The following is a 21,937-nucleotide window of genomic DNA, read 5'->3' as shown; positions in this document are numbered from 1 at the left end:
ATTTCTATTTGCCTTCTTCTGATTTCATATAGCAGTAAAGCACTTTGAATTGCCTTTTGTACGAATTGTGCTCTACAAATAAACTTGACTTGCCTTGCCTTGTTGGTGGTGAAAAGAAAGAAGGAAAGTATTGGGTGACTGTTAAACTGTATTTATTTTATTTTTTTTAATTTTACTAATGGAGGTTAGTGCCATCGCCTCACAGCAAGAGGGTTCCTGGTTCAAATCCTGCGATGGACCGGGGACTTGTCCAGGGTGTACCCTGACTCTAGCCAAATGAAAGCTGAGATAGGCTCAAGCCAACCCCTGTGACGCTGAAGTTGGATTAAGCGGGTATAGGAAATGGATGGATGGAATTTTTGTATATGTAACTGAAAAATTGGGAATAAATTGCATCTTTGTGATAGGCTGTCTGTAACGAAATGTCAAAAGATTAAATTGAAAATAGGTTCTTTGCTTAATTGTCTGTCATGTGTCGACACAACATTGGTTTATTCCATGAGTTAGGAGCCATTTTTATGCTTGAATGATTCATAGACCAGTGTGAAGTGGTTTAACAAACAAAACAATCAAACAAAAAAATTAATCTGAAAGTGGTCTGAACTGGACTAACAATTCTGAAAAGGTCCAATGTCCCAAATATAAACTTTGAAAGATTTTCATGGAGAACTGTTGCTCAAGAACACTTTAAAAGATTATAAGAAATGAGGGGTGGCTCAATACTTTTGCCCAGTACTGTAACAAAGTGTAACATCAAAAGGTAAATTGTATTGTATAGATTGTATCTCACAGTGGATCAACAGTAAACGCCGTCATTGTCCTTTAGAAGCGTTTAAGGACATACCTCTAAATTCTCCCTGACTCTTACACCTCACCGCCCTTTATTTTACGCGTGGCAATGACAGCGGTTATGTATACAGATCTATACTTGCGCAGCTAGAGATCTGTTAAGTAATGTCGAGTGCAGCAGCGCAGCTTTTGGTGCACTCCAATGTCTGCGTTATGAGACGTATTTTGTAAGGTATATGCGCGCACAACTTGTTTACCGAGCGTGTGAGTTATATAAGCCTTGCACCGGCACAAAGTGAGGACATAACAGCTTCACTTCAGCTGACTTTAAAAAAGAAGCTGCTGTCTTCTAGTGAGTTTACACTAGCAGAAGCAGAATGCTCCCAGCTAGCCGATACTCATGTAAAGGTAAGTCAGCTAATAGCTGGTTAGCTAACATGTTGCGAGTTTTGTAATGCTGGACGTTGACTGGGCTACAACTTCAACGTTGTCTGCTGCTTTCTTTAGCAATTAAAAATGTTTAGTTTGTAAGTATGTTTTCATTCTGTTAAAGTGTATGTTTTTTCCTTCTCGAAATTCTAGATCTTAGCAGTAAACTGCCTAGCATTAGCATCAAGCTAATGTGGGTGAAAGTTGAATCAATATAGGTCAGATGAGATGTGTCCTTGTCATGGATTATTAATTGAGTTATGTCTTTTCTGAAATCTCCTCATGTTGTCAGTTACTTTTTTTTACTGTTCTTAAATGTAATTAGGGTATCTAGGATGTAAGAAATACGTTTAATTTCCACTTGTTAAAACCTGTTAGCTTGTCAGTGTTACAACTGTTCGACAGCTGTTTGCTAAACTGGCTACTTCTTGGGGAGTTGTGTTTTCTTAAGTCTCTTTTCCACATATGTTGACCTTAGCCTGCTAAAGTTCACAAGATTTATTGTGGTTTAATGGCGGTGATTCCAAACTACATGTTGGAGACCAAATTAGACAGAGAGTTAAACCAGGTCCCACCTGACAGAACTGATCTTGACTGGGAGCTGTTTCCTTTCTTGCAGCCCACAGATGTATTAGGGCATTGACAACAATACAGACAGAACATGCCGCCCCTCAGCTGTACACATCAATACACAGGAGGACGTGTTCTTCAGAATCAACACCCAAAATCACCACACACTACACCATCCATCCTCGAGAAAAAGATTCAAGATGGGAAGGTAAGAGACTGCATTATCTGTAGTTATTGTAAAAGTCAGATTGATGATATCACAAGTACCTGATCTGGTTTCTTTGTTGTTGTTTTTATAAGCCATATATTCACTTTTAAGCTGGGGGGAGCTGATATATTTGTACCTTGATCTGCTTTGAATTATGTCATCATCGTGATCTTCATGTGACACGTCTTTCCAGCGTTAACAATAACTACCGGGGCTCCCTTTCAAGTAGTAGCACCAGTGCTCCTAACTGGAAAATTTAAGGACACCCAGCACAAATTGGTTTGTCACAAGGGGAGCATGCAGAAAAAAACAAATGGGAAAATAATTTCCTCATCACGCTGGTGCCCCAGTGTGTGAACTTAGTTACTGTCAGGAAAATTGTCACCAACTGAATGGGACTGAATGATTGCAGTCTGGAGCCCTGGCTGCATTTTGTACTGTAAGAGGAATTTAGAAAAGAAAAAAGCAATTATGAAAGCAGTTTATAACACCATTTTCTTCTACATGCATAGATAAAAAAAGAATTCTGCCAGCTGCTTTCACCTTCAAGTCATACATTTACACAACTATACTGCATATATAAGGTCGACATTAATTGTTGAAGATATGTAATGCAATAATAATTCTAACATAAAACTGACACAGTGCTGTTGATATAACATGATTAAACCATATGACAGATATTATGTCTGACAAGGGTAACATCATGCAGGAATATGCACTGAACTCTTGTGTTGTGCCCGTTTGTGAGTTTTCTCATCACTGATCTCTCTGCTGCAGCGCTGCATGGTTGTTTTTAAACAGCGGGATGCCTCTGGTAATGACCATAAAGTATAATACAGAGTTCTGTATAATCCAAGGTTGATATGACTCATAAAGTGACAGCATGAAAGCTTTTCAGCTATAACTTTGGGGGACTAACATGTAAATGCTGCAATTAACTGAAGATTATTCGTTATCATCGTCATACCAGGGAGGTGTTTAATGTCTTTGACTTGTTGCTTCGATATGGAAACTATGGTGGGACTTCCCTGGCTTTAAAAACAAAACAAAACGCAGCACCGCACCTAAACTCTCGATGCGTCGCTGATGCAGTGCTGCTTGGGCTGTAACTGAGACGTGCGTCTCCTGCAGTCAGTGTGGAAGCTTTAATCTGTTAACATGGGAGCCAAAATGAAAATCATGATGATCTGCACTCGCCACGTTCCCAGTGTGGACATTACAGCCTCATCACCTAAGCCTCCTGGGGATGGGAGACCACGTTGTGCCTATTTAAGAATCATTGAACCAGCTCTATATAGATTTTTAGATATTACTGTTAACTTTTAAGCCTCCTCGTGGTTTCACTGTGCTATATACCTGACTTCTAAATCCCATACAAATATGTTTGCAGCCTCAGGTCCCAGCACAGAAGTGTTTTATCTGCTCCTGAGGCGTAGCTGAAAGCTAGATGTGACCGAGCATTCATGGTCAGAGCCCCAAAGCTATGGATAGACTGCTGAAGGAAATCAATGCAGTCTGATCAGTGACCACTTTGGAAATCCTTTTATTCAAAACAAACTTTTCATAGGGGAGCATTTCCCAATTTAAATTGCTAAATTGATTTAATTTTTTTACACTTTTACATCTCGGTTTGTCTACTACTTTGTATTTGTTTTGTCTTATTATTGCTTATAATTTCTCACAGGTGATTTAATGATTTGGACATTTTGGGTTAATGCTCTATGAGAAGTACTTTGTATAATGTTCAGAAAATATCTCTAGTAATAGAAATTGTTGTACAATTGTTGTTGTATCTACAGGTGTCGAAATGGAAAGGTTTGGCGATGAGGCAGATGTTGTCATAGTAGGAGGAGGCCCGGCTGGTCTTTCGGCAGCCATTCGTCTCAAGCAGCTAGCCAACGAACATCAAAAGGAGCTTAGAGTGTGCCTTGTGGAGAAGGCCCCTCAGATTGGAGCACACACTTTGTCAGGGGCCTGTTTAGAGCCCAGTGCCCTCACTGAGCTCTTTCCTGATTGGAAGGAACGAGGGGTGAGTGTGTCGTTCAGCTTTTTTTGATTGACTGATTGGTATCAATAAATATGCCCTTTGTAACTTCATGGATGCTCAGATCAGAGGCTCCATACTATTATTTCTGTTTTTCCTTGTGTAACATATTGCATTTTGTGCCGTTATGTCAGCAGTGCTATATTTACCAAAGCTACATACTGTACATACCGTATGCTACAGTACTGCATGTGGCTTATATATCCTCAATGATTTCATTCACCATGTTCATGAATGTCCACCTATTTGTATTGATATGTAAAAGTGTATTTGATTATGATTAGACATAATGGGTACTATTCACAAAGAAATTACAGTCCCCACAGCACATGCTTAATTAACTTTATTTATCCTCAGGCTCCTCTGCACACTCCAGTGACTGAGGATGTTTTCAACATTTTTACAGAAAAATACAGAATTCCTATCCCCATATTACCAGGTAAAAGCATATTATATTCTTTTTTTCATAAAAATAGCATAGTGTTCTGTTTGTATGCTACGATATTGGTCTGATAGAGAGGGGCCGTCATGCATATTTATATGGGTTCAGTCGGAGATCAGCATTGTATTTGTTACCACAAGTACAAGTGTAAGGCTTAAAGTAGTTGAGAAAAAAAGGGTATTCAATAAAACAGGTCTGTGCAAACACAGTGTTTCCCACAGAATCTATCTATTTGGTGGTGCAGATTTGTGTGGAGGTAGTTGCGTATTGATGCTTCCTGAGTTGCTTTATTTATCAATATATACATTGCATTAGATATGCTTCACACTCACCTTTATGTGTTTAGCAGCATTTCTGCTGCTCCTTGTTAATTTTGCCACTGATGAGCCACCACATCTAAATTTGGAGCACACTTGTGCTATGGTCATTATGATCATGTACAATACAAGGGTTTCCTCTATTTGTTTGGAAGATGGGTTAGTGAAAGTAAAATCGAATAGTCCTTCTTGCTTCGAAAGGTTTCTAACTGAGTGAAATGACACATTAGCTGCCATTATAGAAGCTGGTCGGATTATCTTGAGTGCTAAAGTAAAAAAGCTTAAAGACTCGACTTGAGAAACACTCGACCATCGTCTATGAAAGGAAAAGGAGTCAGCTCTGGCCCACAATTCCTTGTGGGGAATTCAAAGTGATGCTGGATTATTTTCATCCAGTTGTACAAGCTATGATCCTAAAAATGAATATGAGGACAGGAGTGAGCACCCTCAGTATCTCATTCTGAGATTATATATATATTGTACCTTCTGTGAAATCATGTGATAAGAACATCCATCCATTTTCTATACCATCAATCCGTTAATCGGGTAGCTGGTGGGCTGGAGCCTATCCCAGCAGTCATCGGGTGAAAGGCGGGGTACACCCTGGACAGGTCGCCAGTCCATCACAGGGCCACACATAGAGGCAAACGAGACAAACAACCATGCACACTCACACTCACTCCTAAGGAGAATTTAGAGTCATCAATTAACCTAACATGCATGTTTTTGGACGGTGGGAGGAAGCCGGAGAACCCGGAGAGAACCCACGCATACAGGGGGAGAACATACAAACACTGATAAGAACATATTCGGTGGGATTTTTAATGCGCTCTCTGCAGAATATTTTAAGAAAAGCCCTAGTTTCAGTTTTGCCAACCCTCGTCACAGCTTAGTTTAAGTATGGTCAGAGTCTCTTCTACCTTTATTCCTTAATCCCGACACATTTTCCAAAGTCAAAGAAAAGAGCCCACGGAAGGACGATAGGCGCAAAGGAAGAGTCTTGATGTAGGGAGGCATTTAGTCACATGTGTCTGGAATTGTTTATTGAACAGGTAGTCGGATTTGTTAATAAAACACTGGAGCAAACATCCACTATGCTATCTTTGTCTGCATAATTTTTCATACTCTCTTAAGGCCTGCCCATGCAGAACCATGGTAACTACCTTGTGAGGCTTGGGAACCTTGTGCGCTGGCTGGGGGAGCAGGCTGAGGAGCTTGGAGTGGAGATTTACCCTGGTTATGCTGCAGCTGAGGTGAGTTTCTCTGACAATGAACTGACAGTTTGCATTCAAAAGTAATTTGCCCATTAAGCATAGTATGTCAGTAGTAATGAAGCTTGGTGAGAAAATTGTATCCTTGTTTCTTGTATGCTTCTACTGATAAAGATGCTGTAATGAAATCCTTTTAAATGCTGACAGCAACAGTCTGAGTGTTATGATTCATGGAGAAAAACAAAATTAGAGAATTGTGGGAAGTTTCCCTCCTTCAATGCAAACCATTCAGAAGAAAGATCAGATTAAATTGCATTTTTTTTAGAAAAACATCACAGAAAGCCACATCACTTCTAGAACAGCACTGTTTGGACAGAATAATCTGTGCCAGATTGACAGGAAGAAAAAAGGTAAAAGAAAATTTGGGATGACTCATGACCTGAAGCGGGCAACATCACAAGTGTAACCTGACAATGTGACAGAAGACCGAAGCATCCAGATGAATCCTGAAAGGATATACTGTCAAAGTGAGCGAAATGCAGCAAAGCTGAGTGGACGGCACTCACTTTACTGCTCAGATGGACAGCAACCCATAAAATACTGATGATGCTGCCAAAGATATTTTGAATGGAAATGTTTCTCTTACAGTATAGTTGTCTATTCGTTTATTTTTGTTGGCGTTCATTTTCTTCGTTAGCTTTTTAAGTGATAAGAAATATATTTCATATTTTAGGTTTTATTTCATGAGGATGGAAGTGTGAAAGGTATTGCCACGAATGATGTAGGCATCGCCAAGGATGGCTCACCGAAGGTAATATACAAGAAACAGCTCATTACTGTCCCATTGTTACCATGAAGTCAAAAATATTCTTATAATTAATAAATCATGTAATTGATAAATGTTTTTTTAATGGGTTTTTGTCATAATGATCTAACTGTTCTATGTTTGGTTTTGTTTTTTCCATTTTCATCTCTTTCATCAAATACTTTCTTGTGTTTCAGGATGTTTTTGAGAGGGGAATGGAGCTCCATGCTAAAGTCACGTTGTTTGGAGAGGGCTGCCACGGCCACTTGGCTAAGCAGCTTTACAAGCAGTTCAACCTGCGTGAGAACTGTGAACCCCAGACTTATGCTATTGGTCTTAAGGAGGTAAATAACATGGACTAGCCTTACCACTTCAATACTGCAGAGAGACCTGATCACTCTGTCAGTGGCTTAAAGCAAATCTGCTTTTACTGATAAATTCTGATAAGAATTATAAAATTTAAATATGTTTAATTATATGATGTAAATGTATTGACATTGAAAGTGATACACGACACTGTTTGTGAAGGTGATGTCTGCTTGAGTCACTTAAAATAGATGTTCAATCACTGCAGTGATATGGTAGTTTCTCACAAGATGCACATGCTCATGCTTCATAACTGTTGTCTTTTTAAAGGTCTGGATGATTGATGAGAAGAAGTGGAAACCTGGCAGGACGGAACATTCTGTGGGTTGGCCTTTAGACAGACACACATATGGAGGATCCTTCCTGTATCACCTCAATGAAGGAGAACCTCTTGTAGCCTTGGGCTTTGTGGTGAGCTGCTTTATATATTTGTATTTACTGCTATTTTATAAACAATATAAGCAAATATTTTATAAGCATTACTTTAGGAATATTCTCAGGGAGTATTTTAGAATTGATTACATATGTTTACTTGATTTTAAGAAATAACTCTCAGTAACATATCACTGTGACCTATGATTAAGAGCCAATTTTGCACTATATCTGGAGGACCGGGAGGTAATTTAATTGCATGTTGCATAATTGTCCATTTTAATTTCCACACAGGTGTTTAATTGCATGAGATAAGAAAAATAGCTTGTTAAAACAGCTTTTTGAGATGTGGTTACATCTGTTTTCAGACAACTTTAAGCAACGCTTTCTGAGATACTTGGGTTAGTTGAAAATTCTCCTACAAACAATTAAATTAGATGAGTTTTGTCCTTTTTTTTATTTGTTTCTGAGTTGTTGCTGTCAGTAAACCTGTTTTTCCATAAGAAAATATGAGCTATACCCACTCTTGTAGCCCAGCACTCTCCTTGGAAATTAGCATGTAAATATTGATGCTCTCATCAGTGCACGGCGGACACGATTAATTCTCACAACCTCAGCAGAGTCATTTGGTGGACTGAATGCCAATTAAGCCTTTTGCTATTGCACTCAAAAGCCAGATAATAGTAGGTGTAAATGTTTTTTTTGGCCAGTGTGAAAATGGATATTGTATTCATTGCACAAATGGCTCAGTAGCAGAGAGACAAATAGATGTGAACTACAGCCCAAGTGTTCAACGGAAGGAAGCGCACCACTACAAGTTATTTTAACTGACCTTTTTTTGCTTCCTTATACAAGGTTGGTCTTGATTACTCCAACCCTTACTTGAGCCCCTTCAGGGAGTTCCAGCGCTGGAAACACCACCCTTTTGTATCTGCTACGCTGGAGGGAGGCCAGAGGATCGCTTATGGAGCCAGAGCCTTGAATGAAGGAGGATTTCAGGTATGTTTGTACACCAGATATTTTTTCAATTGGTTAAGAACTGTAGAACTGTTAACCCTTGTCTGTTCTTAACCAGATACATGGTATGCCTTATCTAACAAGGAACAACTCGTAAACTAATCCAGTGTAAATGCCAGTAGAGGCTGTGTGCAGATATGTCATTGGGGATACTGCCAGATGTACTGAAATCATTAAACTAGACAGTTGGTTCTCACCACCAGGGCTAGCTAATTTTACTCATTTATTTTGCTTGATCAAAGCCATCAGCAGAATATTAAATTGAATCATTTTTATTGAGCAAACAGATTGATACTCACAACATAGTATCAACTGTGACAAACAATTAGTTTATTCAGATGTTCTCAGTTCTTCTGGGGCATTTCTGTGTTTGTATCCATCAAATGTAGTTTGGAGCTTGTGAAGTGCTTGATTAAACTTTTCTGTTAATTTCTGATCAATCTCAGTCGGTTTCATATTTAGTAGTCAGATTTTTTTAATGAAAACTCTTGACTCAAAGTTTGTTAGTATCATTTGATCTATCGGATATGCTCCTCCTGGGACAAGATCACAAGCTATACCATGATTACATATCTGGTTATCTTCTAATTTGAAACTTCACAGCGTGGCAGGCTAAAAGAAAGATTCAGACACAGATTTTACTTGATGAAGCAGCATTATTTATTGAGAAAAATGTCATAAATATGTATGTGCAAGTTGTACTAAATTAAAAATATTTAGAATGCACACTGTTAATTCATAAACCACAAAGGTCATGGCTGGAGAGAGCATAAATCAATAAAATCTCACTTAATACTCCTTAGTCACAGGTAAAGTAAAATGTATCTAACTAAATACCTGCTGTTTAACCCCCTTTGACCTGATTCAACTGGTGTTTCAATGGCTGCCATGTTCTTGAAATCTTGTCAGAACTTGAAGGTCTTAACACATGAACTCTTTCCTCCTCCTACTCTCCAGTCTATCCCAAAGTTGACCTTCCCTGGAGGGCTGCTGATTGGCTGCAGCCCAGGTTTCATGAACGTCCCAAAGATCAAAGGAACCCACACAGCTATGAAGAGTGGCATGCTGGCTGCCGAGGCCATTTTCCCTAAAATCACTGCAGAGAACCTGGATTCTGAGACGGCAGGTACAGAATTTAAGGCCCATTGATAATTACGGCAAGAAGCACCAACAGCTATTTGTATTTCAATTCAAAGGGTGAAAGGTGCTGCCCTATTAATTTAAGAGCCCACAGTAAACAGGGGAACACACCTTAAAAGAAAGATTTTAAAGGTTCAGTGTGTAGCAAGTGGGTTCATGTAAAGTTTGTATGAGAAATCGGTGTCTTACAGCAGTCAGAGCTCTTCAGGTTTGTTAAAACAGATGCTGTCCTGAAGCAAGCTGAAACTTAAAATCTACCTCAAAAGGCCAGAGTAGTGCAGTTTTTCACCATCTAAAACAAGTCAAATTCATACTGTTGTGAAATATTGTTTTTTTACATCATGGCAGTTTTGCTTCAGACAGTTATTTGCCACTAATTTCTCAACCAAATCAGTGTTGGTACATGCCAATCTGTGCATGTTCTCTGCCCACTGATCCTGCAGCTGATCAGCTGTTAGTCAACCTGAAATAATCAATTATCAGACTGTAAATATGAGTGAAAAGCCTGGAACAGCCCAAACAGCAAACCGTTCTCAGCAGCAAACCATCATATACGTGTGAAACAACTCCTGCCTCTCTCAGCTGATCACTGGCAGGTTCCTCTTCTGAAACGCTGAGCAGGTGGTAATGCTGAGCAGCATGGGACATTCAATGCCAGGATGAGGGGTTTGTGGCCACGAAAAGTCAAATGTCAAGCTCAGTAGAAAACCTAGAAAGAATGCAAAGAAAGGCTCAGTATGTCCAGAGCTGCTGCAGCAGGATGCCACTAGAGCAATGCCTTTTCTTCTTCTTCTTTTTTTTTTTTTAAAAGTCCATAATAGTTATTGTGCTGGCTACTGCATCTCTGTATGGTATCCCGGCAGCTCAGCGGCAGACAGGGAAGCTCTGTCTTCAGCACTGCCCAGAAAGTCATTGTCTGCTCACTGCCCTCCGCAGAGGACCCATTAATCTCCAGGTGCCTCAGTAGAGCAGCAAACATATCTGGAAGACGCTACAGGTCCATCCCACCCCAAACAAAACGGAACAGCTTTTACCCCAGGGTCATACGTGTACTGAACGATGCCTCTTGATGGTAAATGGACTTGTACTTGTATAGCGCTTTTCTAGTCTAGCTGACCACTCAAAGCGCTTCACTACATTTGCACTCATCACTTTAATTTCATGTCCTACATACAAGTCTTCTTCCTTTATTTATTTTTGTCTTAAATGCACAACACAATTTGTTGTACAATGACAAAAGAAATGTGAATTATGAAAGTAATTTGTATCGTTCAGACGACTATGTAGATAGCTTTAGGTCTTCATTGCATGGTGACAAAATGAACCAAATGAATTTGTTTTACTGCACTGTTGAGCGAGATTCAGTTTTACATCCAAGGATTTGATGCAGCCCACCTCTGAAACCCCAGTTAAAACTGTTTTACCAGGCTGTGTATGTGTTGAGATGGCAAGCGCACAAAAAACAAAGCAAAATATTTAAATTTCTGCTCAAATGAATAATCTTCAGACATGCTGACATATCTTCTCCCTTGAGAGAGGTCAAGATAAATCAATGAAAAACACGACAGCAGCAGAGCAAACGGGAAATAAGGAGTCGGTTCGATTGGTTTTCATTTAATTTCCTCTTAGGAATCCATGTTCCTGAGTATGCTGAAACCTTGAAGGATTCGTGGATATGGAAGGAGTTGCACTCAGTGAGGAACATCAGGCCATCTTTCCACAATTACTTTGGCCTGTATGGCGGTATGGTCTATACTGGGATTTTCTACTGGATCCTGAGAGGAAAAGAGCCTTGGACACTCAAGCACTGCGGTGAGTATTGTAGAATAGAGTCATTGTAAAGCTGGGTGAAGTGGGAAACATTTGTTTTGATGTTTAAGAATCCAGCTCATCTCTCGGTGCCCACAAAGTGTCTTATAGTGAAGGAAAAGATTAGTCACGAAGAAAATCAAAGTTTGATGGCAGAAAGCTCATGTTTAATATTCATTCTGAGTCAAATAATAGTAAATAAATACATTTTAAAAAGAACTTATAATAAATCTTTTTTTTTTTTAAATCTATGATGCATTACATAAGTTAAATGCATTCAGAATATTACATTTACACCCAGTGGAGCGGTACAGTTTATCACTGTGGTTACGTGTATTGATTTAGGCCAGCATTATCCAGACTATGCCAGCAGTTTGTTTTTAGGTTGTTATCACGGCAGAGAAAATCAACATTTCATAACCAGCTGTGCTCAATCTGTGGCAGGCATTGACGCAAACCAGCTGAAACCAGCTAAAGATTGTAAACCTATTGAGTATCCCAAGCCTGACGGCAAGATAAGCTTTGACCTGCTCTCCTCTGTGGCCCTGAGTGGCACCAACCACGAGGGGGACCAGCCCCCACATCTGACCTTAAAGGATGACAGCGTCCCGGTCGCCAGGAACCTGGCCATTTATGATGGACCTGAGCAGCGCTTCTGCCCTGCAGGTAACACAATCATGCTGTCTGAAGAGCCTTACCACACACTATCTATCCAGGTGAAGATAAGACTTAATCTTTTAAGCACAGACTTGTAAGACAGTGAATACTGTGCTTTCATTGCAGACAGAATCATTCGAATATTTAAGCTTAAAGTGAAAACAGGCGTTTAAACACAAGTCATGATTTATTTATTTTGAAAGCAGAAACTTTATAATGTGTAGACTATATTCAGCAAACTGATGAAAGCCACATTCTTACTTATTAATTTAATTTAGACTTTACAAGCCACTACAACACAAGTTAATATAATAATTTATTTAACAGCTTTAATTTATAATACATTTTAAATTCATAAAGTACTGTGAGTGAATGTTTTATGTGTGACCAAACCATCAATTTCTTACTCTTCAAGCAAATGTGAATGTTTCTGCTTATCAGTGCTTGTGTTTTATTGTTTTTTTTAAAATATGGCCTAGTCCGTGTTCTCATACCCAAACGGTAAGAAATCATTAAAAATGAACCAGGAGAGATCAGGATTCCTGGTACAACCACTCAAACTGTTGTAAAAGAAAACACTTCTATGTTCCAATCAACCTAATGACCTGAGTGTGCTTAACAAATTGGGTTACTTTGAGTAAACTGTGTCATCAGCACAGTGTTTGTAGTGGTGCTTGAGGTGTGTGAAAGGCTGCAGTCTTTATTCTAAACAGTAGCATCACCACTGAGAAACCAGGTCGGGTATTGTTAAGTTGTTTGCCTTTTACAAGGCTGAGAACATTCATCTTTGTTTAAAACTGCAAATAAGCTGTATTGTTCGGTTATGAAAAGGGTATGTTGGCTGTTTATCTACTTTTGATAGTAGCTAAACTCATCACGCTGTCCTCTGAAGAAACTGGCTCCCATTTGAACTCTCTGGAAATTGCCATCATGTAATCTTTAGGTATGCAGTCACCGACACTGAGAGGCTGCTCTGAATGCAGCTGTGCTCTTTACTCTCCATTGAGAGAGTGGGCGAAGCACAACAGCAATTAAGTAACTCTGTAAACATTGCAGCTTTAGGTCCGCAAGGTAAAATATTTTCATTAATAGTTATGGGAATAAAGTTGTTGGCCAGCATAATTAAACACTTTATAAATGTTGACAGTATCAAAAGAAGGTGGTGGATATTAGAGGATGGACTTTATCTGATTTTCAGGAATGTTCCTTTTGTCTGCCCCTCAAACACAACTCTTCATGTTTTTTTTTACAATCACACATAGAATGCTATCAGCAGACAGGCCTTTGTTGTCAGTATTAGTAACTAATTGGACAATATCACTGTGGCATCCCAATTGAAAGTTTGTGTAACAATCCATCTTTGCCAAGAAATCCACAACACCTTGATTTATGCTGTACATCAAGAAATAGATGCCAAGAAAACCCGTTGAGCTGTTCTAATCAGGCTGCAGCTCTAACTTCTTCCACTGGCTCACATTATTTCTGACTATCATTTGGGACAATGAGTATCATCCACACGGCTTTTGCTTATTTATGGAACAGTGTCAGTTCAGAAGAGGCCCAGACTTAACTGTTCATTATCCAATTTTGCAATCTGTGTTTGGAATAAAGGGGAAAAGACCTCGACAAATCAACAACTTCCATCTCCGTAGAACCTATTTTTTGTAGGCTTAGGGTGTTTATTTTATCCACACTAACGTAGACGTCAAGACCACTTCAAATCCAAATTATTCATAAAGTCACAACTGAGATTAGAATTCAAACAGTATTTTGAATTAGAAGTATTTCTTATCAGATGTGCTGTCCTGTAACAAGTGATTCTATACTTTAGAAAAATCTGCTGCTTGTTTTCATCTGGTAGAAAACACTCAGCCCCGAAGAAGCCCTAACTTGTTTTACTTGCTCCCACTCATCACCCCGCCAGGTGTGTACGAGTATGTTCCTGTGGAAACGGGAGACGGGATGAGGCTGCAGATCAACGCTCAGAACTGTGTCCACTGTAAGACCTGCGATATCAAGGACCCGAGCCAAAACATCAACTGGGTCGTGCCCGAGGGTGGCGGCGGTCCAGCCTACAATGGAATGTAAATGTCCACAGGATTTGTTTTTATACCATTAATCTTGAAACACATCAAGTACAGCCACACTCAGGGGTACAGTACTTGCCAGCATATGTGCCTAAGTATTAAATTAAATAACTATGTAGCTGTTTGAGGGTGCAAGAAACATAAGTTCTTGAATTATACAGCGGGATGTTGAGTTTAGTTCTGTAACCCATGCAAAATGCAGGACCACATAAGTTGAACTATCATTTTCTGAATCACTTCCATGGGGGCATTTTAAGTCTGTTTTTATGTTTTTAAGACAAATGACTTGACCAGCAGCAACAGTTAATATATTTCTCCCAAACTTGTGGAACTGAACAACCTGTAAAATTATTGCTTGAGCATCACTGATGGCCTATTGTGACAGCATTTAATCTAAGCGTTATTGTATATATTAATGTCACAGTAATGAATAAAGAACAGTTGACGGTTATCCAGTGTTTTTATTGGCCTTTGTAAAAATAAAAAATTAAATAAAACCAAATGAATGCATCGTATCAAAATTAACCATGACCCGCTACAACATACTCTACTTAAATGTTTTAAAACTCCAGTTTTGTCAGCAGTGGAATCCGCCAATCATCAGACAAACCTTCAGATACTCTTCACAGTGAACGCATGTTACAGGGAAATACAGACAGGAACCGTCAAAACAAAATACTGTGCATTTTCACGTGGTTACAGGCTCGTCACCTCAGCAAGTGCGACTTCCACTGAGGAGATGCGCCACTTTAAATATTGAAAATTGATAATTCACTGAAACATGAGGTAAAATGTTCACGCAAACATTTTGGCATAGATTTTCTTTTCCTTCTCCTTCTCTTCTTGGATTTTAAGATGGACCCGCTTCATCTCATTGGTGATAGCTGTTGAAAGAAGGAAGTTTTAATTTTTTTTCTTTTCCAGGTCAGCAAATTAATTAAATAATCAGATTAATTCAGATCTAGTTTGTGATGGATACCTTTCATCTCATATAGTGAGATTTCAAACATTGTTCTTAGCCCTTATGTGTCCCGTTTGCCATATTTAGTCTGTTTTTCTGCAAGTAGAGTTTTACTTGAAAAACAGCTTGCTCCTAAAGGCACATGGAGAGCGTGAAAGCACAGTGATAGCTCTTATCTCTTAGCCTGCAGCCAATAAACTGCAGCTTAAAATATCAAAAGAGTGCAACTCTTGCAACTGAAAGAGGAGAATGGCTCTAGATTTGTGGTGAGCCCAATCTCCCACCCTGTGCATTCAAACTTTTAATATATTGGCCAATACATTGCCTCTTGAACTCTCAAAATACAAACTGGCAGTAGCTGGTGTCCTGTTCACTGAGCCATTTAAGTGACTTATTTACATAGATCTTTCTTGAATTACATGTTTAATTCTTCATGAAGTCCAATGAGGAACAACAGCAGAGATAATGAAAAAAGAAATTGACTTCTTTCCAAGACTATTTTTCTTTATAAGCTTGCAGGCTGAGTTTTTCATGAAGCACATGAATCTGCAGAAAATATTTCGAGAGAAGGTAAACATTCACATACACAAAAGTCAAATATTGCCGCATGCTCAGCTTGATAACGAGTAAGAACAAGGTCTGCATGAAGGACAAAAGTTTAGACCTCACCTTTATCTTCTGGAGCAATTTCCTGAGCTTTCTTTAGATCAGTCTGCCAAGTAAGAAAATTAAATAACTGATGAGTCAAAATGCATTAGAGCTGATGTATAAACAGAGGAGCTATCCAAAAAGTTACTTCCATCTGCCAAAAATTTGCTTTAATTTATTTCTAGTTTCCTGTCAAGAGCTGCTACTAATAATATTTGAAGCAACATTGATAAATGCAATCCCAATTTTCTCCTTGGCTCTACACCTCTATTTTTCAGAGGAAAGGTGCCCTTTTCTTTTTGGGGTCAGGGAATAGTGATGTAGTGATCCAAATGGCAACAGATGATGGGCTAGATGACCAATGCCTCTTGGTCTGCAAAAGAAAAGGGGCACCATGCCTTTGAAAAACAGTCGAGTGGGGTCAAAAAGAGAACCTGGTATTGGGCCTTAATATCCTTATAGCCTCTAAAGAGTAAACTACTTTGTGGAGGTTACCATGGCTTTGTTATATTCCTTCAAACCCTGCCAAGCCTGGGCCCTCCGGAAAAGTGCCTTAGTGTTTGCTTGGTTCAGCTCCAAAGCCTGTAACAGAAATTAAACTTCATTATTTGACTGCCAAGTTCTTATATTAAGTAAAAAAATTTTCTTTAACTAGTAAAATCTATAACTCTTGAAATCTAAAATCTCTTGTAAAAAGAGTCTCCTGGACAAAATAGGTACAGAAATAACACAAATACACAGGTAAGATATACGTGTCAATATCAAATAAAGGTATCATAAAATATCAAAAGATAAATTGGGATTTCTCCAGAATTTAGTGCAATACATTTACAAACAAAAATGCATTTCTGTTGAGTTTATTTTATCCTTCAAAGAAACTAAATGTAAAAGTACAGGATATGTAATAACTACATAGTTTAAAAGAAATAATTCACAATTTTGGGGGAAATGTACATATTTCGTCACCATCATTGATAACAAGAGTCCATTAAACTGATTTAAGCTTTCGAGAAATAGAGATTCACATAACAACTCAAGATATAACATGCTTCTTAAAAATGAATACAAGGTGGGTTTTATTGGCTTTCTGTTTGCCCTTAGTGACGTTTATTTGTCATGAAGTAAAACCTATGTGTTTAAGACACAATGTTGAATCGTTGAAGTGCCCAAGCCGTGATACAAGACCGTGATGACTGAAAGTTTGTTTTGTAAGTGCTCACATCACCTCATTACAGCTGTCCAGAGCATCCTCCCACAGCTGCATCTTCAGCTTGCAAGCAGCTGTGTTGAGGAAGCAGCTAAGTGCTGTGGGCTCCAGCTTCTGTTGCGCCTCTTCTTCAAGTTGATCTCCACTCATCTCCAAGTACCTGCATGAATGTTGTTAAAATATGTTGATTGCTTTAGCCCTTAAAAATATTTTCCACATTTTGATATGTATCCATAATATACATGTAAATGGCCCTTGCCACATTAATTCCTTTCAGATGCTGTGTGCAGTAGTTTCACATTTATGCAGATGATTTGAAATCATTTCTTTCCTGGTTACTTTCAAAGTTTGCTTCTCAAATTCTCACATCTGGCAGAGGATGACTGTGACTGAAAGTAAACCACAAACACAGTGACGCTGCACTCTACCTGAGGGCTTTGCTATATTTGTTGACTGCAGCTTTCCAGTCTTGGTTCTTAAAAAGGCTGTTTCCAATATTCTTCACATCTTCGGCGACCGACAGAACTTTGTCAACCTTGAAAGAAGCACAGTTAAGAATGACACTGGAAACTTAAAATATATTTTCTTTCATTTTGAAAACAGAACTCAATATTAAGACAGAAAATGTAATAATAGACATAGCTAAAATTATAGTTTTAGCAGTTGTTTCTCTTGATGTTTGGGTAAAATGAAACCACAACCAACAAAATCAACTGAACAATAAACTAAACTACTGAGACAAGCAGGTTATTAACAAGGCTAAGTCACGTATGCACGTAAATATTCTCGAGACATACCCTTCAATTAATTTAGAAACTGTTTTTCCTGCTTCCAATGTTTACCAGGCTAAATACATCCTGGACCTTGATATAAAAATTCTGTCTGTCCTCTTGCCTGAATTTGCATGATGCAGCAAAAAAGCACATTTCCAGAAATGTCACATCAATCCTCGCGGAGCTGCCTGATGCTATCTGCCAAAGTTAACCCGTGTCCTTGAAGATCAAAGAGCTCCCTGGCACTTACATCTTTAAAGTCGATGTCAGCGTCCTCGGGGAAGTCTGGGTGGGCATCTCCTGTTCCCTCATTTGCTGCGGTGCCCCAGCTGTCCCCGTCCTTATGCTCACCGCAGTCAGCGATGATACATGGCTGCAAAGGCACAACACAAACTTTAGAGAGCGATAGCACAGAACTTTCTCACAGAACTCATGGAATGAGTTCTGCGAATACGGAAACTCAGAGAACAGTATCAAAAAGCAAGGAATGCTTGGGTTGTAGATTCAAACAGACCAATTTAAAAAAAGGCGTCACACTGCAAATACTAAAATGTACCAATGAATTTCTACCAGTGGTAGCTATTTATTATCCTCTTCAGTGTAACATTATTACATCAAGACAATAGCTCCCAAGCCCTTTCTGTTCATCTACTACATGAAATAGTTTGTCACCATGCTTTACTAAATGTAACTTAATTACTCTACCGAGTAGAATACTATACAACGTCATTTACTTTATGCTGAAGTCGTAACATGGCAGAAATCTTCAGAAACTTAAACAACACACAGTATCAGCGATCATGTCTGGGACAGTGGCCGTCAACTTTGTCAAAATATAAAGGTTTTGTTTTTAAATGAAAAGGCATTTACTTTTACTGGGACATCCTCTGTAGTATCAATGGATTCCAGCATTTTTACAACTCCAAACCCTTTCAACACTTGTCCAAAGACCACATGCTTTTCATCCAAGTGTGGCGTAGGGACGGTAGTGATAAAGAACTGCGAGCCGTTGGTGTTCTCCCCAGCGTTGGCCATGCTCAGAAGACCCATTCTGTCATGCTACAGGAGGAAGAAAAATAACGGGAGGAAAGAAAACTTCACTAGTGCACAAAAAGTAAATAACTGTCGTCTTCATTCACCTCTTTAGACAAGTAAGTATGTATGTCTTTAAGTTTATTTTCAGTAAGGCCTCTTGACATAATTTACTTTAAGTGGAAAGTAAACTGCCTAGAACCTCAGATTTAATGTGGTCGAGTGTTAAGTAGCTTACCTTGTAGTGAAAGTTTTCATCCTCAAACTTCTCTCCATAGATGCTCTCACCGCCTGTGCCATTGTGATTAGAGAAGTCCCCTCCTTGGATCATGAACTTCTTGATGACTGTCAAAAACAAGTTTAAGGTCAAATTGCTTTCCAGGCTGAACATCAACAATGTTTTACTTGAATGGCTATAAACACAGACCAAATTAGCCTTCTGAACTGGAGTCTTTTCCTTGGCATTTTAAATACTATATATAGTCTTGTTACTGTGCATGGACAGGCAGCTTTTTAGTTTTGATATCGAGCAGATGAATATCTGTGTATTTGAATTTCCTTTGTTTGACATGAACATTTTTCCTCAACCCATTTTGCAATCTGAGCTGTATAATTTGACCTCAACCTCAAATACACACGTAACATCAACGTGTCACTGTGCTGGACATCCCTTCAGCTACTCAACTATCACATACGGTTTTTCAATAAGATGTCCCTCTAAACTCTAATGTCACACTAAATGAGAGGTTTAAGGCTATTTACTTCTGTGGAAAGGGCATCCTTTGAAGTGCAGTGGTTTTCCTGTTGATTTGCCGATGCCTTTCTCCCCAGTGCAGAGTGCCCGGAAGTTTTCAGCAGTCTTGGGGGTGATATCAGCAAACAGCTCCAGAACAATTCGACCAACTAAGGACAGAAAACAAGTCAGTCAAACATCAGTGCCCAGGATGCTCTACTATTTACAGTTCATTACCCTAAATAATACATTTCATGTTACATTATTCATGTTGTTAAACTTATCTAAATAACGCTGCTTAAAACTTCCCCCATGTTTGCATCAGTATCAAAAGTCCTTCTGTCAGTCATCTGTAAAGCACTTCGAAATACGATTTGTTTGGGAAAGGTGCCGTACAAATATAGTGAGATCGGTTTATTGATTGCTTGATTTACGTTTATCCATTGAGTCTGACTAGCTGAAACCACCGTCCGTAGTGACTTTGTACCAGTATATTTTTGTTACATCTTAGAACAAACCACCATCGTTTAGGAAGGCCAAAAGCGAGCAGGACGCTCAGGAGAATTGGAAATATCTGTCAAATATATTTAATGAGCCAGAAAGACCAAGTTACAGTAAAATCTCATATATTGGCATTATTACTGCCGACTACAAAATGTAATGGCCGTGAACACCAATCTGCAGAGATTTGACGGCACAGTTGAGGCAAACGATGGCAACACTAAGTCTTACTCGATCAAACGACCCCACGTGGTTCGTGTATTTACAATACAAGCTGTGTATATCCAACTGGCTTACATTAAAACTAAACACGTTATCCCAAACAAATATTTCGCTTTAGGAAATTGTTTATTTCTAAATTGTAACCACTCGTGCTTGATAGAAATTGATCTAGAAGACGCTAGAACATACCAAGGTGTTGCTAAGCTAATAAGGCTAACTATTGAAGTTGAGGCTGTTTGCTTTCATAAAATCAAAATGGTCCTAACCTCTTTCACCATCTACGTCAATATCCAGGAAAACGCGGGGGTTCTCGGGGTTGGAAGGTTTTTCGGAGGGTATTAGGTGAGACATTTTGAGGAGAGCTCGTCCCTTGTTCTAGCTAACCTAGCTAAATCCCGGCCGGTGCACAGAAGCAGGTTCAACGTTAAGAATGGAACGCACATACAATTTCCGATTTAGAGTTTCAAAATAAAACCCAACTGACGACAGTTCAGCTGTTTAATTACACATAAGGGATTCATGTGTTTTATTTTGGTATCGTAAAAGTTTAAAAAGTCAGAAAACTTCCTCCAAAGCGAGGAGCATATTCTGACCATGATTTGTGATCTAAAATGTACCAAACGGAATTAAATAAAAATTCCGTTATTTTTTTCATAAATGGAAAAACAAAAACAACTAATACATGAACAACAAAGAATCTTTTCAGGAAATACAACATTTCACAAATCGACATCCAAAAAGCATTTCATAATAACAAAACAGAAAATATGACAACGCAACATTTGTTTGTGTTTTTATTTAATTTTGTTCTTTATTTCTTATTTTGCAAAGTTTTTTTCTATCGCACATTTAAAACAATCAGAGTTGACAAAAGTCTGAACATGTAAAAATATGATGACAAAGTGTCTCTAAAATGGTGATAAATGTGAGGTTAAAAACAAAACAGTGAGGGGCTGGCATGATGAAAGCCAAGACATGCCACTCAATTGGCTCTAAAAGCCAGCAAGAAAAGAAAAATTGGTATCAAGCAAAGTTTTAAAATGATCTTGGGTCTGAGTCACCCTGATGTTAAAAGGTAAGCTGTTCCAAAGATTTGGAGTCACAACCGGAAAGGCTCTATCACCTCTACCTTTTAGTCTGGATCTGTAGGGAAACTGATTTACAGTCCTCACTCCTTTTGATGGAGTATGAGGCTGTAAAATTTCCGACAGATAAGGTGGAGCCTTTGAGATCTTAAAAACAGCCAGCAGAGTAGTTGTAGATTGAGACTTTTTGTATGTGTTTCGCAGCTCTGGATCATTTGTTTATCACATATTTATGACAATATAATCAATTCCCTGTGAAATCAATAGAGAAAGTGTTATTGAATAAATAACTACAAACAAAAGCTTGTTTTGAAACAATGTCACACATTTATTACATGACAGTTCATCACAGTGACTTAAAAATCTTATAAATAATTTCTACACACAGATGTTCAGCTAATTGGCTCTTTTTTTTCTGAATACATGTTTAAAACTATCGCGGCAGTAAAACCTTTCTGTGGAGTTTGAATATACTGCCTTGTGGAATAAGATCTCATGTAAACAAGCAA

General features: G+C 38.7%; 2 protein-coding genes across 3 annotated transcripts; one reads left to right on the top strand and one right to left on the bottom strand.

The window, feature by feature from the left end:
• The first annotated feature begins 976 nt into the window (after nucleotides 1-976).
• On the top strand, nucleotides 977-14,717 carry etfdh (electron transfer flavoprotein dehydrogenase). The gene is made up of 13 exons (XM_072395231.1): nucleotides 977-1,197; nucleotides 1,838-1,996; nucleotides 3,799-4,028; nucleotides 4,401-4,482; nucleotides 5,937-6,055; nucleotides 6,747-6,824; nucleotides 7,016-7,162; nucleotides 7,455-7,595; nucleotides 8,412-8,555; nucleotides 9,531-9,699; nucleotides 11,343-11,525; nucleotides 11,967-12,188; nucleotides 14,104-14,717. Exons 1-13 carry the CDS (start codon nucleotides 1,167-1,169, stop codon nucleotides 14,265-14,267), a joined length of 1,869 nt encoding a protein of 622 aa, XP_072251332.1. The 5' UTR covers nucleotides 977-1,166; the 3' UTR covers nucleotides 14,268-14,717.
• Nucleotides 14,715-20,789, bottom strand: ppid (peptidylprolyl isomerase D). Of its 2 annotated transcripts, XM_072395232.1 has the most exons (10): nucleotides 20,610-20,789; nucleotides 19,650-19,790; nucleotides 19,126-19,232; nucleotides 18,726-18,914; nucleotides 18,106-18,228; nucleotides 17,511-17,617; nucleotides 17,101-17,242; nucleotides 16,371-16,457; nucleotides 15,897-15,939; nucleotides 14,715-15,150 (listed from the first exon to the last, which is right to left on the bottom strand). In XM_072395232.1, exons 1-10 carry the CDS (start codon nucleotides 20,692-20,694, stop codon nucleotides 15,062-15,064), a joined length of 1,113 nt encoding a protein of 370 aa, XP_072251333.1. In that variant the 5' UTR covers nucleotides 20,695-20,789; the 3' UTR covers nucleotides 14,715-15,061. The 2 variants fall into 2 exon arrangements, with proteins under 2 accessions (XP_072251333.1, XP_072251334.1); XM_072395233.1 differs by lacking the exon at nucleotides 15,897-15,939 and having other exon boundaries at nucleotides 15,044-15,150.
• Between the last annotated feature and the right edge of the window lie 1,148 nt (nucleotides 20,790-21,937).

The sequence above is a fragment of the Leuresthes tenuis genome, unplaced genomic scaffold, assembly GCF_036924035.1.
Source record: "Leuresthes tenuis unplaced genomic scaffold, fLeuTen1.0.hap1 SCAF_11, whole genome shotgun sequence".
NCBI classification, from domain to species: Eukaryota; Metazoa; Chordata; class Actinopteri; order Atheriniformes; family Atherinopsidae; genus Leuresthes; species Leuresthes tenuis.
This window is presented reverse-complemented; position numbering and strand designations above follow the sequence as displayed.

Bases quoted from the DNA above. Each gene is read 5' to 3' on its own strand.
- ppid (XM_072395232.1), bottom strand. From the start codon at position 20,694: ATGTCTCACCTAATACCCTCCGAAAAACCTTCCAACCCCGAGAACCCC. The intron at 17,618-18,105 runs GTAAGTGCCAGG...GCTTCTTTCAAG, and splicing joins CTGACATCGACTTTAAAGAT to GTTGACAAAGTTCTGTCGGT. The intron at 15,940-16,370 runs GTAACCTCCACA...CTTACTTGGCAG, and splicing joins AGGAATATAACAAAGCCATG to ACTGATCTAAAGAAAGCTCA.
- etfdh (XM_072395231.1), top strand. From the start codon at position 1,167: ATGCTCCCAGCTAGCCGATACTCATGTAAAG. The intron at 9,700-11,342 runs GTACAGAATTTA...ATTTCCTCTTAG, and splicing joins CCTGGATTCTGAGACGGCAG to GAATCCATGTTCCTGAGTAT. The intron at 12,189-14,103 runs GTAACACAATCA...TCACCCCGCCAG, and splicing joins GCAGCGCTTCTGCCCTGCAG to GTGTGTACGAGTATGTTCCT.